The sequence below is a fragment of the Palaemon carinicauda genome, chromosome 2, assembly GCF_036898095.1.
Source record: "Palaemon carinicauda isolate YSFRI2023 chromosome 2, ASM3689809v2, whole genome shotgun sequence".
Classification (NCBI taxonomy): Eukaryota; Metazoa; Arthropoda; class Malacostraca; order Decapoda; family Palaemonidae; genus Palaemon; species Palaemon carinicauda.
Genome location: NC_090726.1, coordinates 101,398,260 through 101,415,561, shown reverse-complemented (window position 1 = coordinate 101,415,561; position 17,302 = coordinate 101,398,260). Strand labels below are relative to the sequence as shown.

At 35.9% G+C, this 17,302-nt stretch overlaps 3 protein-coding genes across 3 annotated transcripts in view; 2 read left to right on the top strand and 1 right to left on the bottom strand.

The window, feature by feature from the left end:
- Positions 1-218: 218 nt before the first annotated feature.
- LOC137626100 (uncharacterized) lies at positions 219-4,423 on the top strand. The gene is made up of 6 exons (XM_068357180.1): positions 219-366; positions 908-1,330; positions 1,834-2,133; positions 2,698-3,120; positions 3,246-3,484; positions 4,117-4,423. Exons 1-6 carry the CDS (start codon positions 246-248, stop codon positions 4,315-4,317), a joined length of 1,707 nt encoding a protein of 568 aa, XP_068213281.1. The 5' UTR covers positions 219-245; the 3' UTR covers positions 4,318-4,423.
- A 3,259-nt stretch (positions 4,424-7,682) lies between these two features.
- On the top strand, positions 7,683-11,792 carry LOC137619328 (uncharacterized). The gene is made up of 4 exons (XM_068349486.1): positions 7,683-7,864; positions 8,423-8,845; positions 9,560-9,865; positions 11,085-11,792. The coding sequence occupies exons 1-4, from the start codon at positions 7,744-7,746 to the stop codon at positions 11,516-11,518; spliced, it is 1,284 nt and encodes a 427-aa protein (XP_068205587.1). The 5' UTR covers positions 7,683-7,743; the 3' UTR covers positions 11,519-11,792.
- Positions 11,691-17,302, bottom strand: part of LOC137618773 (mucin-19-like) — a 6,361-nt gene continuing 749 nt past the window's right edge. Inside the window, exon 2 of the mRNA XM_068348964.1 lies at positions 11,691-13,162. Within this exon, the coding sequence (XP_068205065.1) occupies positions 11,691-13,162 (1,472 nt within the window). The remainder of the gene's footprint in view (positions 13,163-17,302) is intronic.

Genomic DNA, 17,302 nt, shown 5'->3' with positions numbered 1-17,302 from the left:
AATATTTTCGCCAGATGAGAAGTGCTGTTCTTCATCCTGATGTCTCTATGATACCAGACTTTTCCTCTAATTATGTCATTACTTTAGTAAGATGTGGTTATAAAATGTGGTATGTAAGATACTAAAATTCATCTAATTATCTATAAAGAATTGCTTGAAAGTTACCACTTCTACTTTTCGTGTCACATTACCTAATCAAATGTTCTAATATCAGGTAAGAGAAATTACCCAAGCAGATTCGAGCTATGGCTGTAGTTCCTGAAGTCCTCAATAGATGGCGCGGAGGGCTCCTTGGCCAAACATTTCTGTATGTGGAACTCTTATTGTTGATGGCTCTTGTCTTCTCTTCATGTTCTTCCAGCAATAGTAAGTGAAATTAAAAGGAATTAAATTTTACTTTTGTGGGGGTGGGGGGTGGAGTTAAAGGGATTTTTTTTTTATATATTCTTGCATAGTGAATTATATAAAAGATTATTTCTCATATCTAACGCCATTGTTTCATTATATTTTGCCGAGATTTAAAATCATAGATTTTGAAAGAAGCACCTTTACTATTAAGGACACATCCAAACATGCGAATTTGCATACATTCATAAGACAGACACACACACACACATATATATATATATATATATATATATATATATATATATATATATATATATATATATACATATATATATATATATATATATATATATATATATATATATATATATATACATGCATATATATATATATATATATATATATATATATGTGTGTGTGTGTGTGTGTGTGTGTGTGTGTGTGTGTATGGGTGTGTATGGGTGTGTGCCAATTTATATGAATATGTAGGCATGTCTGTATGTCTATTGCATTGAATCGTCAGTCCTTTATAACAAATGGAACACTCTTTGATCCAAAGGATGTTCAACAAATCAACTAAAACCAAAGGATAGCATCATTTCATCGAATTTCGCCGAAGGAAAAGAATTGCAAATAGAAACATTCAAAGGCGTTTGGAACCCTTTCCAGATAAAGCTTTGGAAAAAGCAGGAGAATCTGTATACATTGGAATTTGTAAATCGTTTCTCTACCTTTCAAATGAACGTGAGGAACACTGGAAAGATTCTCCTCCGGGAAGAATTGCAAATTGCCTTTGGCCGAAATGAGATGATGATCTTCGCCTTCAAGATTGGGGAATCCGGAGCGTGGGTCGTTGAGGTTAGGAAAGGTGATTTCATGCGAGCAGTACAACTGACGGATGTCTCCCTCGATGAGGTAGACGACATCGAAGTGTATAATGAGGGAAGAAGCAGGAATCGGAAAGTTCTTTTCTGTAATGCCGGTGAGTGTGGTAGTATGGCTTTAGAATTCGATTTGTTCTTTTATTTTGTGATTTCTGAAGTAAATGATATATTTGTTTTAATATCCAGAGAAGACATCATAATTTCATTATCAGTTATTTGTTAAAATCGATTACTTCATCTTTATTATGCGTTAATTTTGGAATAAATAAATCATTGATAGGTGAAATTATAGATGTATTAAAACATAGATTAGTTAATGTATGATTGGATGAATAGCTATAGTCAATTCTTTTTAGTGAGGCAGATTTGCACCGACTCGCAGAGGTGCCCTTCTAGCTCGGAAAAGTTTCCTGATCGCTGATTGGTTGGACAAGATAATTCTAACCAATCAGATACCAGAAAACTTTTCCGAGTTAAAATGGCACCGCTGCGAGTCCGTGCAAATGCGCCTGATTAAAAAAAGTTGAATATAGTTAAATGACTTTATGAAGATCATCAGACAACCTAACAAAACTTCTCAGAATAACTATTTGTACTTTAGCTTTCCCTGTCCCAACGGAGGCACAAGACACAACAACAAGCCCCTTCTGCCAAACATGCCCTGAAAAAGCACCCTGCCCTGAATGTAAATCCTGTCCGGTTTGCCAAGCATGCCCCGAGAAAGCACCCTGCCCTGAATGTAAATCCTGTCCGGTTTGCCAAGCATGCCCCGAGAAAGCACCTTGCCCTGAATGTAAATCCTGTCCGGTTTGCCAAGCATGCCCCGAGAAAGCACCTTGCCCTGAATGTGAAGAAGTATGCTCCACTTATCAAGCAGATTACAAATGTTCTTCCAGCAATAGTAAGTGAAATTAGAAGGAATGAAATTTTACTTTTGTGGGGGTGGGGGGGGAGTTAAAGGGAATTTTTTTTATATATTCTTGCATAGTGAATTATATAAAAGATTATTTCTCATATCTAACGCCATTATTTCATTATATTTTGCCAAGTTTTAAAATCATAGATTTTGAAAGAGGCACCTTTACTATTAAGCACACATTCAAACATGCAAATATGCATACATTCACAAAACAGACACACATATATATATATATATATATATATATATATATATATATATATATATATATATATATATATACAATACACACACATACATATATATATATATATATATATATTATATATATATATATATATATATATATATATATATATATATATATATATATATATATATATACAATACACACGCACATATATATATATATATATATATATATATATGTGTGTGTGTGTGTGTGTGTTAGTATGCCAATTTATGTGAATATGTAGGCATGTCTATATCTGTATTGCATTGAAGTGTCTGTCCTTTGTAACAAATGGAACACTCTCTGATCCAAAGGATGTTCAACAAATCAACTAAAACCAAAAGAGGGCATCTTTTCAACGAATTTCGCCGAAGGAAAAGAATTGCAAATAGAAACATTCAAAGGCGTTTGGAACCCTTTCAAGATTAGGCTTTGGAAAAAGCAGGAGACTCTGTATATAATGGAATTTGTAAATTGTTTCTCTACCTTTCAAATGAACGTGAGGAACACTGGAAAGGTTCTCCTTCGTGAAAATTTGCAAATTGACTTTCGCCGAAATGAGATGATGATCTTCGCCTTCAAGATTGGGGAATCCGGAGCGTGGGTCGTTGAGGTTAGGAAAGGTGATTTCATGAGAGCAGTACAACTGACGGATGTCTCCCTCGATGAAGTAGACGACATCGAAGTGTATAATTCGCGAAGTGGCAGGAATCGAAAAGTTCTCTTCTGTAATGGCGGTGAGTGTGGTAGTATCGCTCCAGAATTCGATTTGCAATAATAGTGATGAAGACTGATCCTGTTTATTTCCTAGAAACACAAAACAACTTCCTGTTGTGTGACTCCTTTACGAAACGTATTGCAGATCCCATCAACAATGCGTCCGTGACCTCTGACGTTGCTCCTCCGCGGGTCCCTCGCATCAATTCGTCGGGAGGAGCTGAATCTCAAGAGACGTGTTCTTGCCTTGTATCGACTCCCCTTCTGTATGTGATGCTTTCGGTTTGCGTTTTGTTCCTTCTCGCGCTGGTGATCTTCATAGTTCAGGAGTTCCGTCAGTTGTTGAAGAAGATGAAGCAGTCAGTGGATCAAGAAAACTCACAGGTGATTGATTAGTTGATTTTCTCTCTCTCTCTCTCTCTCTCTCTCTCTCTCTCTCTCTCTCTCTCTCTCTCTCTCTCTCTCCTAAGTCAATCTATCATGGTGAAAACCAGAATGAAGATTTAAGTCTCCTGAGATTTTTCTGTAATTCAATGCTCTCTCTCTCTCTCTCTCTCTCTCTCTCTCTCTCTCTCTCTCTCTCTCTCTCTCTCTCTCTCTCTCTCTCTCTCTCTCTCTCTACCTACTTTTATTTAACAACATCTGAGAAATTGCAAATGACCCCAATAATTGATCTCTTAATCTGCCAATGCTTGTTTCACCCTGACAACAAAACCAGTCCTTTGGTTATTCCAATTTTGATTCCTGCACTTTCCTCTCCTATTAATTATCGTTATTAGTGGTATTGTTTTAATCATTATTATTATAATTATAATAATATAGAAATATGTATTATATATATAAAAAAAAGAATAGCTTTACCTAGTACATAGAAACAATGACATTTCGATATATTGAAATATCATTCGGTTGAGCATAGGCATCCACGTAATATTTCAAAACCATTTCTCTCCTTCAGCGGATTCCTCTCGGCATTAGAATCTAATTGGAGATAACATTAAAACTGTTCATTACAGGTCGTGCACGAAGCCGCCAGGTCATTGGAGCAACGTCATGAAAAACGGGACTCTTCCCAAAGACCAATGAACAATTTCAAGGAATATCTCGCTCCAAAGACTTCCGGTCGAACAAATTGCGTCGAAACGTCGTATGTCGTGAGAGCAGGAGAGGAGGACCATGTCTACTTCGAAATTAGCAAGAGTAGGCCCACGAGGTAGAGAGAGGTGTCAAGTAAAACTTATAAGTCTCTCTCTCTCTCTCTCTCTCTCTCTCTCTCTCTCTCTCTCTCTCTCTCTCTCTCTCTCTCTCTCTCTCTCCTTAAAATATATCCATTTTAGCATATGATTGTAAAGGGAGACATAATTTTTTCTTAGAAGCAACGGAATGAAGGTAAGAATTGTACATCTAATCCTTTCTGGTATCTCTCCAACCAGTTATAACCGGATAACTCCAACGTCCAACCAGTTATAACTGGATATCTCTCCAACTGGTAATAACAGGGTCTCAGGGTGTGGAAGCATGGAGACACGACGAAAGTTCCAGATGGCTTCATGGCGTGGGATTTATTTGGAATAAAAAATGTAAAAGTAAATGAGGGTAGAAGACAAATACGTGTACATTATACTTGAGTCAAATACTTATTCTACATGGTACCAACAATAAGTGAGGGATAATCCTGTAATGGTTCCAGGCCTACTTTTGTCCTTACACTGATAAGTTTAGGAATTCTCTTTATGCCTCCGCTCTCCCAGACTCTTCACCTCCTTTAGGAGATAGTTCTACCAAAGGCTTGGTGGTGACGACCTCATCTGTCTTAGAATTCTTTCCTTTACTCTTTCCTTCTGGACTAGATTTTGTGATTAGATTGAATATCCTACTGATTGACGTGGTACGCGAATCGTTGTTCATTAGAAATAATAGCGGCAGAGGACCAGAGTGAGGTGTAGTATTGGTGGATGTAAAACATCAACGTGAACATCCACGTAAGATGGATCCTTTTGATGATACATTGGATGTTGATGGCTAGAGCTATTTGTTGATATATCACTCATGAATATGTTATTTTGACTTAGACACTAAATATATGAGGCAATTAACAGATTTTTTTTTTAATCTTTCTTATCTATTGGTCCTTTTGTCATCATTTATTTACTTTATTATTCATTTCTCTCAATAGATTTTATCCTTTCAGGATGATCTCTTCCTGAGTAGGCCACATATGGCAAATCATTTGAGAATATTCATTTCCATTACTTTTTTTTGGGGGGGGGGTCTCAAATTACATTAATTTCACAAATTTGAAAATGTATATCATAAATCTGTTGATTATTAAAATAAATTAATACTGAAAGTTTTAATCTATTAATACATCCTACATCTTTCAAACTGAAACCTTTTATTTTTTTTTATGTACGGAAGACTAAAGACCTTTGTCTTTAATGTGAGTTTAGTTTTACTCTCAAAATGTGGGTGAAAAATAACACATTTATATCGAATTCCTCTTTGCAAATGATGATGTGTTCTAACCATTACCAGGATTCTGAGGTTTTCTTTGGACTGACCTCCTTATTAGGAAACAAAAGGAGTCAAAGAATCATATCATTACCTATATATTATTTGCATATATATATATATATATATATATATATATATATATATATATATATATATATATATATATATACACAGTATATATATACATACATATAAACACACACACCCATTTATATATATATATATATATATGTATATATATATATATCTATACATTTGTGTGTGTGCGTGTGTGTGTGTGCCCATAAGAATATATGAAAAAAATAGAAATATGTTTAGGCACATGCATACATACATACTCCGTATGTGTTTGAGTGTGTGTGTATATATATATATATATATATATATATATATACATATATTATATATATATATATATATATATATATATATATATATATATATATATATATATATATATATATATATATATGTATATATATATACAGTATATATGTACACTCCTACACATCGTTTATGAATATTCCTTTCAGCCAGCATCATGTTGCCTCAATTAAACATGTACCTTAGATGTTGATTATTATCAATTTGTGTAATATTAACAAAATTGTAAATTAACAATATTAAACGCAAACCCCTTCCTACCCCTCCCACCATACTCCCAGTTTCCTAACAAAACATATATCAATTCTTTGGCCTTCCAAAGATCACTTTCCCTTTCTCTGGCGAAGATTCCAAAAAAACCGAATGGTAATCCACGCATCCAAATTCATTGTTATATCTTAAATTTGAAAATAGTTGAATGTGTTGCTTTTGTGGGAATTATATTGTTTATTTCTTCAAAAGCCAGAATCTGTTGTTCTTGGTGTGTGAAACCGGATGTTTTTGAAAAGGAACTGTAAGGAAGATTGATAACTGAATAAAAGGTTCAAAACATCACAGTTATGTTCTTTGTTTAAAGCTTTACAATGGGAGTTGCCCTATTTGTCTTTGTCATGTTAGAGTAGATGCTACATTTAGTTGCATCATTTGAATGAGTAAAATAGGTTAACTCGATTTGTGTCTATCCTGTACCACATCTAATGGCCTCAAGGCAGATTTAAAGGTTTAAAGGTCGCCCAAGAATGGGAGAGGCAAGGGACATCGACAATGCCCTAGCAGGACAATGCCCTAACCCCCTCTCCAAACAAGCTAGGACAAGAGAGAGGGCTAGGTAATGACAGCTGATGACTCAGCAGTTACACCTATCCTTAGCTCACAGGGGATGGTGAAACTGCAGACACTACAAGGAACGATTGATCTTGATTGGGACTCGAACCCCAGTCTGGCAGAACACCAGGCAGGAATGTTTCCAATAGGCTACCATAGCCAATTGTTCTCTTTGTGGCTATTCTATCAGTTTTAAGTGTCACATATAATGGCCTCAAGGTAGTTGGTGAGAAAAAACAATAACTAATGTTCGTTCGTCTTGTTGTCCTTTCCCCTAACTTTTACTTCACAGCACATCTGTGGGGATTTTCCCCAGGTGCATCTCGGCGTTGAATGGACTCCCCAGCCCCAGCCTCAGCCCCTTCTCTGGGTCATATGACCCAAATTCTAATAATAAAATCACTTAATGATAGTCGTGTTCCGTGGCCTTTCATGTTTTGGGTCTAATTCTCGAATTTGGTGATATATCAAATTTTGGTTTTCAGAATTTACGTTTTTTTCTAAGCTTTTATGAAATTTACTTTACGAAAGTATGCCATTGTGAATTATGATCACTGTGGATAACTGATGATTTTTCACTCGATACATTTACCCCCCCCCCCTCTCTCTCTCTCTCTCTCTCTCTCTCTCTCTCTCTCTCTCTCTCTCTCTCTCTCTCTCTCTCTCTCTCTCTCTCTCTCTCTCCTTCTTTTTCTTACTGTGTATGTAGACGTGATATATTCAGAATCAAGTTGATACGAAGAGAAAAAAATATTTTATTTTGATGTCTCATGGAAAACAGGAAACCCATTTCCTCCCCTTTTCTTAATCCAAGTTCGCCCCTCTGGTAAAGAGAGAAGTAGTACGTTTGTACCGAACAAAGAATAAGGAGAGAAGGAGAGGTAGGTAACTAAGAAAGATTACCCAAGCAGATTCGAGCTATGGCTGTAGTTTCTGAAGTCCTCAATAGATGGCGCAGAGGGCTCCTTGGCCAAACATTTCTGTATGCAGAACTCTTCTGGTTGATGGCTCTTGTCTTCTCTTCATGTTCTTCCAGCAATAGTAAGTGAAATTAAAAGGAATGAAATTTCAATTTTGTGGGGGTAGGGGGGGGGGGTTGAGTTAAAGGGAAATTTTTCATATTCTTGCATAGTGAATTATATAAAAGATTATTTCTCATATCTAACGCCATTATTTCATTATATTTTGCCGAGATTTAAAATCATAGATTTTGAAAGAGGCACCTTTACTATTAAGCACACATTCAAACATGCAAATATGCATACATTCACAAGACAGACACACATATAAATAAATAAATATATATATATATATACACACACACACACACACACATATATATATATATATATATATATATATATATATATATATACATACACACACACACACACATATATACTATATATATATATATATATATATATATATATATATATATATATATATATATATATATATATATGTGTGTGTGTGTGTGTGTGTGTGTGTGTGTGTGTGTTAGTATGCCAATTTATATGAATATGTAGGCATGTCTATATCTGTATTGCATTGAAGTGTCTGTCCTTTGTAACAAATGGAACACTTTCTAATCCAAAGGATGTTCAACAAATCAACTAAATCCAAAAGAGGGCATCATTTCATCAAATTTCATCGAAGGAAAAGAATTACAAATAGAAACATTCAAAGGCGTTTGGAACCCTTTCCAGATAAAGCTTTGGAAAAAGCAGGAGACTCTGTACATAATGGAATTTGTAAAGTATTACTCTACTTTGCAAATGAACGTGAGGAACACTGGAAAGATTCTCCTCCGTGAAAAATTGCCAATTGACTTTCGCCGAAATGAGATGATGATCTTCACCTTCAAGATTGGGGAATCCGGAGCGTGGGTCGTTGAGGTTAGGAAAGGTGATTTCATGCGAGCAGTACAACTGACGGATGTCTCCCTCGATGAGGTAGACGACATCGAAGTGTATAATGAGCAAAGTAGCGTGAATCGGAAAGTTCGTTTCTGTAATGCCGGTGAGTGTGGTAGTATGGCTTTAGAATTCGATTTGTTCTTTTATTTTGTGATTTCTGAAGTAATTGATATATTTATTTTATCCCTATATCCAAAGAAGACCTCATAATTTTATTATCAGTTATTTATTAAAATCGATTACTTCATATTTTTTATGCGTCAATTTTTCGCAGAAATTGAAATGAATAAATCATTGAGTAGGTGATATTATAGATATATTAAAACATAGATTAGTTAATGTATGACTGGATAAATAGCTATAGTCAATTCTTTTTAGTGAGGCAGATTTGCACCGACTCGCAGAGGTGCCCTTCTAGCTCGGAAAAGTTTCCTGATCGCTGATTGGTTGGACAAGATAATTCTAACCAATCAGATACCAGAAAACTTTTCCGAGTTAAAAGGGCACCGCTGCGAGTCCGTGCAAATGCGCCTGATTAAAAAAATTTGAATATAGTTAGATGACTTTATGAAGATCATCAGACAACCTAACAAAACTTCTCAGAATAACTATTTGTACTTTAGCTTTCCCTGTCCCAACGGAGGCACAAGACACAACAACAAGCCCCTTTAGCCAAACATGCCATGAAAAAGAACCCTGCCCTGAATGTAAATCCTGTCCGGTTTGTCAAGCATACCCCGAGAAAGCACCCTGCCCTGAATGTGAAAAAGTATGCTCCACTTATCAATCAGATTACAAATGCGAATTTGTTCCCCAGTCACAGCAAGTTCGCCTGCTGGAACCTCCAGCCAGACGACAGACCACCGAGCAAAACCGACCTCAGAAACCGCGACTTGTCCACCGTGTGACATTTTTCCCTCCACTGCTGCCACTACTCTTTGTCCAGTCTTACCCACTGGTCCTGTTGCAGCCACTTGTCCAAAATGTCCAAAATGTGATGCCTGTCATTCAGATATAAGCTCTTCAGTATCTGAAAGTGCCCAGATTGGTGTTGATAAAAATTCAAGGACAGTCCAGGAAGCTGAATTGGTGACTGATGAGGCCACCGTCCTATACAGCAATGGTAAGTGGATAAAAGAACCAGTTGTCAATTTTAAACCTTACTAGTGAAGTAGTTAGCAATAACGGTATCTTGCTAAACTGGAGCCCTGAGATTCTCCCTCATGTTGCTTTATTCTCTAGAATATTTTCCCCCTTATGTGGATGCTAGCTTCTCTAATCTCAGAGGCTTTCCACTTCCTTCTTTAAGGCATACTATTCTATCTTATTTCTCTTCCTCTTGTTTTTCTTTTTTAAGTTTTTATAGTTTATATTTGAAATATTTACTTTAATGTTGTTACTGTTCTTAAAATATTTTATATCAATTATTAATTACTTTTCTTGTAGTTAATTATTTCCTTTCCTCACTGGGCTATTTTCCCTGTTGGAGCCATCGGGCTTATAGCATTCTGTTTTTCCAACTAGGGTTGTAGCTTAGCAAGTAATAATAATGTTGATAATTATGGGACAGTCTTCCTGGGAACATAGTGAATATAATAATGCTTGGATCCCGAATAGGCATTATCCTTTGTTTTAACTTCCCCTTCTAAAGCCATAACTGTAACAAGGACCACGCTACAATACAATATCATTCGCTATGATAATTTGCAATAAAACTGTTCCGACAAAATTTCGAATTAAACAGTTTGGTGGTGGCATTTTCGTTTGTTGCATTACATAAATAAAATACAGTATTAGCTTTTTATTGCAGAAATCATTGAGTCATCCAATCTTTACTGTGCCCATGTCTGATAGTAAGAGAGTAAGAGAGGTTCAAGAGGTTCAGGTGATTGTATTAATCTAGAAAAAGAGCGAAAGGAAAATGGATATTGACAATTATACCCAAGAATTGATGAGTGTACGGGAAATTTTTTTTTTTTCTTGAAACTCTAAATGGCTCGAATTTTGAAAGTAAATAAGCGTATCAATTAACATTAGAAATAACATTTTTTTGCATATAAATTTAGTTTCTGGGAGGATGATCCAAGAAGAAGAAATTGGAACTATATTTTCATTCATGGTTTCATAATGCACTATGCGTGTAACACTTGAAAGCAAAAGGATTGTTTTTAAATTCTAACTCTGAGCTAACTCTTTCGCTTTTGCTTAGGACCACATAAACGTAGTTTAGTTGAATATGTGTAATCATAGCAAGGCAGTATTTAATTCAATCTAATGATTTTATAAAAATTAAAAGTGAGTGAAGACTGCATTTTCATTGAAAACTTTTATCTATGTGGCAGGTGAAAAAGGATGCATGGAAAGCAACACCAAGATTTTGTTATGCATCCTCATGACGGCTCTTGCTCTAAGCACATTAGCTATGGTCATCTCTACGTCATTAGCATGCAAGTACAAACGCAAGTTATTGCTTTCAAAGACCAGGACGAAGCAAGCCAAGTCTGTACGCTGGAATCCAAACCAGCCTCCTTCGGTTCTGGGTGAAGAAACGCAGTCGCTGGAATCACCACAAGACAACAGAGATACCATTCACTATCACGTTTATGAAGACCCTTATAAGTATGCTGGTCAGCCGAACAATCATCAACAATGTAATGATAGTCCTTCTGCCATAAAGGGAAGTCCTAGGAATGGGTCAGAAACGGAGTCAATCCCTTGCTCTTTTCGGTGCGTTAGTCCTCCAGACGATACGACTTACGACCACTTGCAATTCTAGACCTCCTCAAACCCTCAATCGTGCGACCACTTGCAATTCCAGGCGTCCTCAAACCCTCAATCGCGCGACCACTTGCAATTCCAGACCTCCTCGAACCCTCAATCGTGCGACCACTTGCAATTCCAGGCCTCCTCGAACCCTCAATCGTTCGACCACTTGCAATTCTAGACCTCTAACCCTCAATCGTGCGACCACTTGTAATTCTAGACCTCCAACCCTCAATCGTGCGACCACTTGCAATTCTAGACCTCCAACCCTCAATCGTGCGACCACTTGCAATTCCAGGCGTCCTCAAACCCTCAATCGTGCGACCACTTGCAATTCCAGGCCTCCTCGAACCCTCAATCGTGCGACCACTTGCAATTCCAGGCCTCCTCGAACCCTCAATCGTGCGACCCCTTGCAATTCCAGGCCTCCTCGAACCCTCAATCGTGCGACCCCTTGCAATTCCAGGCGTCCTCAAACCCTCAATCGTGCGACCACTTGCAATTCCAGACCTCCTCGAACCCTCATTCGTAAGATCACTTGCAATTCCAGACCTCCTCGAACCCTCATTCGTAAGATCACTTGCAATTTCAGACCTCCTCAAACCCTCATTCGTACGACCACTTGCAATTCCAGGCGTCCTCAAACCCTCAATCGTGCGACCACTTGCAATTCCAGACCTCCTCGAACCCTCATTCGTAAGATCACTTGCAATTTCAGACCTCCTCAAACCCTCATTCGTACGACCACTTGCAATTCCAGACCTCCTCGAACCCTCATTCGTAAGATCACTTGCAATTTCAGACCTCCTCAAACCCTCATTCGTACGACCCCTTGCAATTCCAGGCGTCCTCAAACCCTCAATCGTGCGACTACTTGCAATTCCAGACCTCCTCAAACCCTCATTCGTAAGATCACTTGCAATTTCAGACCTCCTCAAACCCTCATTCGTACGACCACTTGCAATTCCAGACCTCCTCGAACCCTCATTCGTAAGATCACTTGCAATTTCAGACCTCCTCAAACCCTCATTCGTACGACCACTTGCAATTCCAGGCGTCCTCAAACCCTCAATCGTGCGACTACTTGCAATTCCAGACCTCCTCAAACCCTCATTCGTACGACCACTTGCAATTTCAGACCTCCTCAAACCCTCATTCGTACGACCACTTGCAATTCTAGACCTCCTCGAACCCTCATTCGTAAGATCACTTGCAATTTTAGACCTCCTCAAACCCTCATTCGTACGACCACTTGCAATTCCAGACCTCCTCGAACCCTCATTCGTAAGATCACTTGCAATTTCAGACCTCCTCAAACCCTCATTCGTACGACCACTTGCAATTCCAGACCTCCTCGAACCCTCATTCGTAAGATCACTTGCAATTTCAGACCTCCTCAAACCCTCATTCGTACGACCCCTTGCAATTCCAGGCGTCCTCAAACCCTCAATCGTGCGACTACTTGCAATTCCAGACCTCCTCAAACCCTCATTCGTAAGATCACTTGCAATTTCAGACCTCCTCAAACCCTCATTCGTACGACCACTTGCAATTCCAGACCTCCTCGAACCCTCATTCGTAAGATCACTTGCAATTTCAGACCTCCTCAAACCCTCATTCGTACGACCACTTGCAATTCCAGGCGTCCTCGAACCCTCTCATTCGTTCGTTTACGGAAATTTACAAGGAAATAATTACAACTGATTATGCTAGACAGTTTTAAGCTATACCATACCCATGTATTTCTTGTTTCTCGAAGCAAATTTCAGTGATTTATTCATGTAAACATTAGTGTTATGTTATATATAAGTTTTGAATCAACCTCGAATCTGTTCTTTTCGAACATAGAAACTGGTTATAAGTCAAAATTTTTGAATCAGAAAAAAAGAAACCAATTGATTTTTAATCCAAACAAAGTCAAAATAAAATTTACGTTATGATCATTAGATTCAGAGGCTGTTTTACTTCAAGAATAAAACATTATATACTTTGCAAATTAACTTCTTATCGAATAAAATTCATGAATACCAAGTTATATTATTTTCTACGTTTCCTGTTTCTTTTATTTCTTGCCATATATCAAAAAGAAATAATCTCTATGCATGATCTTTTTTTCTGAAAGATAATGAATTGGTATTTAGTTTTTATTTTCTGATAAAAAAAATAATCTTTATATAGTTTGAGATAACAAATGTTTGGTTATCAAATATAAAGTAATTTTAATATTTTAATGTTGTCATTCATATTGGTAATATTATTATATAGTTTTGAAAAAAAAAAAAAAACTCATGATATCTTGGTAAAATTTGAAATTTACATTATATATAAATATTCAAGTGAATTAGAAACTAAAAACAGCGCAATTTTAAGGCATAAAAACACTGTGGGCATCATTTGTTTTACTTTTTAATTACAAAAAATATTGAAAAATTTATCCATTGCCATTTTATTTGCAATGTTTATCCTTATGATATACCAAAATAACATTAAATTATTGGTATTAAGAACAATGAGGGATTTTAAATGTATGCATGACTCTCACATAGCCGTTAAGATTTAAGTGTTAATTTAAGATGATTATATGGCAGAGGACCAGAGTGAGGTGGAGTATTGGTGGATGTAAAACATCAACGTGAACATCCACGTAAGATGGATCCTTTTGATGATACATTGGATGTTGATGGGTAGAGCTATTTGCTGATATATCACTCACGAATATGGTATTTTGACTAAGACACTAAATATATGAGGCAATTAACATATTCTTTTTAATCTTTCTTATCTATTGGTCCTTTTGTCATCATTTATTTACTTTATTATTCATTTCTCTCAATAGATTTTATCCTTTCAGGATTATCTGTCTCTGATTAGCTACATATGGCAAATCATTTGAGAATATTAATTTCCATTACTTTGGGGGGGGGGTCTCAAATTACATTAATTTCACAAATATGAAAATGTATATCATAAATCTGTTGATTATTAAAATAAATTAATACTGAAAGTTTTAATCTATTAATACATCCTACATCTTTCAAACTGAAACCTTTTATTTTTTTTTATGTACGGAAGACTAAAGACCTTGTCTTTAATGTGAGTTTAGTTTTACTCTCAAAATGTGGGTGAAAAATAACACATTTATATCGAATTCCCCTTTGCAAATGATGATGTGTTCTAACCATTACCAGGATTCTGAGGTTTTCTTTGGACTGACCTTCTTATTGGGAAGCAAAAAGAGTCGAGGAATCATATCATTACCTATATATTATTTGCATATATATGTATATATATATATATATATATATATATATATATATATATATATATGTATATATATATATATATATATATATATATATATAAATATATATATATATATGTATATATATACAGTATATATATACATACATATAAACACACACACCCATATATATATATATATATATATATATATATATACATATATATATATATATGTATACATATATATATATATATATATATATATATATATATATATACAGTATATATATATATATATATATATATATATATATATACATTCCTACACATACATCATTTCTGAATATTCCTTTCAGCCAGCATCATGTTGCCTCGATTAAACATGTACCTTAGATGTTGATTATTATCAATTTGTGTAATATTCACAAAATTGTAAATTAACAATATTAAACGCAAACCCCTTCCTACCCCTCCCACCATACTCCCAGTTTCCTAACAAAACATATATCAATTCTTTGGCCTTCCAAAGATCACTTTCCCTTTCTCTGGCGAAGATTCAAAAAAACCGAATGGTAATCCATGCATCCAAATTCATTGTTATTTCTAAAATTTGAAAATAGTTGAATGTGTTGCTTTGGTGGGAATCATATTGTTTATTTCTTCAAAAGCCAGAATCTGTTGTTCTTGATGTGTGAAACCGGATGTTTTTAAAAAGGAAATCTAAGGATCACTGATAACAGAATAAAAGGTTCAAAGCATCGCAGTTATTCTCTTTGTTTAAAACTTTACAATGGGAGTTGCCCTATTTGTCTTTGTCATGTTAGAGTAGATGCTACATTTAGTTGCATCATTTGAATGAGTAAAATAGGTTAACTCGATTTGTGTCTATCCTGTGCCAAATCTAATTTCCTCAAGGCAGATTTAAAGGTTTAAAGGTTGCCCATGAATGGGAGAGGTAAGGGACATCGACAATGCCCTAGCAGTACAATGCCCTAGCCACCTCTCTAAACAAGCTAGGACAAGAGAGGGCTAGGTAATGACAGCTGATGACTCAGCAGTTACACCTATCCTTAGCTCACAGGGATGGTGAGGCTGCAGACACTACAAGGAACGATTGATCTTGATTGGGACTCGAACCCCAGTCTGGCAGAACACCAGGCAGGAACGTTTCCAACAGGCTACCAGAGCCAATGGTTCTCTTTGTGTCTATTCTATGTTTTAAGTGTCACATATAATGGCCTCAAGGTAGTTAGTGGAGAAAAAAAAAAAAAAACAATAACCAATGTTATTTCGTCTTGCTGTCCTTTCCCCTAACTTTTACTTCACAACACATCTGTGGGGATTTTCCCCAGATGCATCTCGACGTTGAATGGACTCCTCAGCCCCAGCCTCAGCCCCATATCTGGGTCATATGACCCAAATTCTAATAATAAAATCACTTAATGATAGTCGTGTTCCGTGGCCTTTCATGTTTTGGGTCTAATTCTCGAATTTGGGGATATATCAAATTTTGGTTTTCAGAATTTACGTTTTGTTCTAAGCTTTTATGAAATTTACTTTACGAAAGTATGTCATTGTGAATTATGATCACTGCATAACTGATGATTTTTCGCTTTATAAATTACTCTCTCTCTCTCTCTCTCTCTCTCTCTCTCTCTCTCTCTCTCTCTCTCTCTCTCTCTCTCTCTCCTTCTTCTTTTACTTACTGTGTATGTACACGTGATATATTCAGAATCTAGTTGATACGAAGAGAAAAATTATCTTATTTTGATGTCTCATGGAAAACAGGAAACCCATTTCCTCCCCTTTTCTTAATCCAAGTTCGCCCCTCTGGTAAAGAGAGAAGTAGTACGTTTGTACCGAACAAAGATTTAGGAGAGAAGGAGAGGTAGGTAACTGTGAATAAGTACTCATTAAAATCAGTGCGATTGCAAACGTTGGCCATATACCTGATTTCTTAATCGAAAAATTATTCTAATTTCCGTTAATGTTAATCCATTTTCAGGAATTCTGTCAGGAGGAGCTGCTCTGTAAATCTTGTCTTTGTTAAGTATGCAAATTGTTTTTTTTACTACATTATCATTAACGCGAGACTCTAGCATAACGAAAATGAACAATTCTGCTTCGATAAACATTTATCTTTCATTTTTCTGGTGGAATAAACTTTGAAATTCTAATAATTGTGCAATATTTTGTTAATTTTGTATGTTTACGAGAATTACATAGTAAGCAATTGCGGATTTAATTTCTCCATCAAGGATTAACGTTATTATTATTATTATTTCTTAGAATTTAGACTAATTACTATCATAAGCTGTAAAAAGCATTGAATACCTTTTCAATCAAACACAGAATAGTATTTCAGATAAGGAATCTATTTCTTTTGTAAAAATAAAACGTTGTAGACCAAGTTACTGAACGGTTATTATTGAATTATAAACATAGACTTCAAATACTTCTAAAAGCTGATTTGTTCAAACTTTTCTCTGGCGTACAACTTATATTTCTCTTCTAAATGTTTCCATCAAATCTGGTCCTAAATTGGCATTAATTC

Excerpts from the sequence above, each read along its gene's own strand:
- LOC137619328 (XM_068349486.1), top strand. The coding sequence starts at position 7,744 with ATGGCTGTAGTTTCTGAAGTCCTCAATAGATGGCGCAGAGGGCTCCTT. Across the intron at positions 8,846-9,559 it reads AGTTCGTTTCTGTAATGCCG|TCACAGCAAGTTCGCCTGCT; the intron begins GTGAGTGTGGTA and ends TTTGTTCCCCAG. Across the intron at positions 9,866-11,084 it reads CACCGTCCTATACAGCAATG|GTGAAAAAGGATGCATGGAA; the intron begins GTAAGTGGATAA and ends TCTATGTGGCAG.
- LOC137626100 (XM_068357180.1), top strand. The coding sequence starts at position 246 with ATGGCTGTAGTTCCTGAAGTCCTCAATAGATGGCGCGGAGGGCTCCTT. Across the intron at positions 367-907 it reads TTCATGTTCTTCCAGCAATA|GATGTTCAACAAATCAACTA; the intron begins GTAAGTGAAATT and ends TTTGATCCAAAG. Across the intron at positions 2,134-2,697 it reads CAAATGTTCTTCCAGCAATA|GATGTTCAACAAATCAACTA; the intron begins GTAAGTGAAATT and ends TCTGATCCAAAG.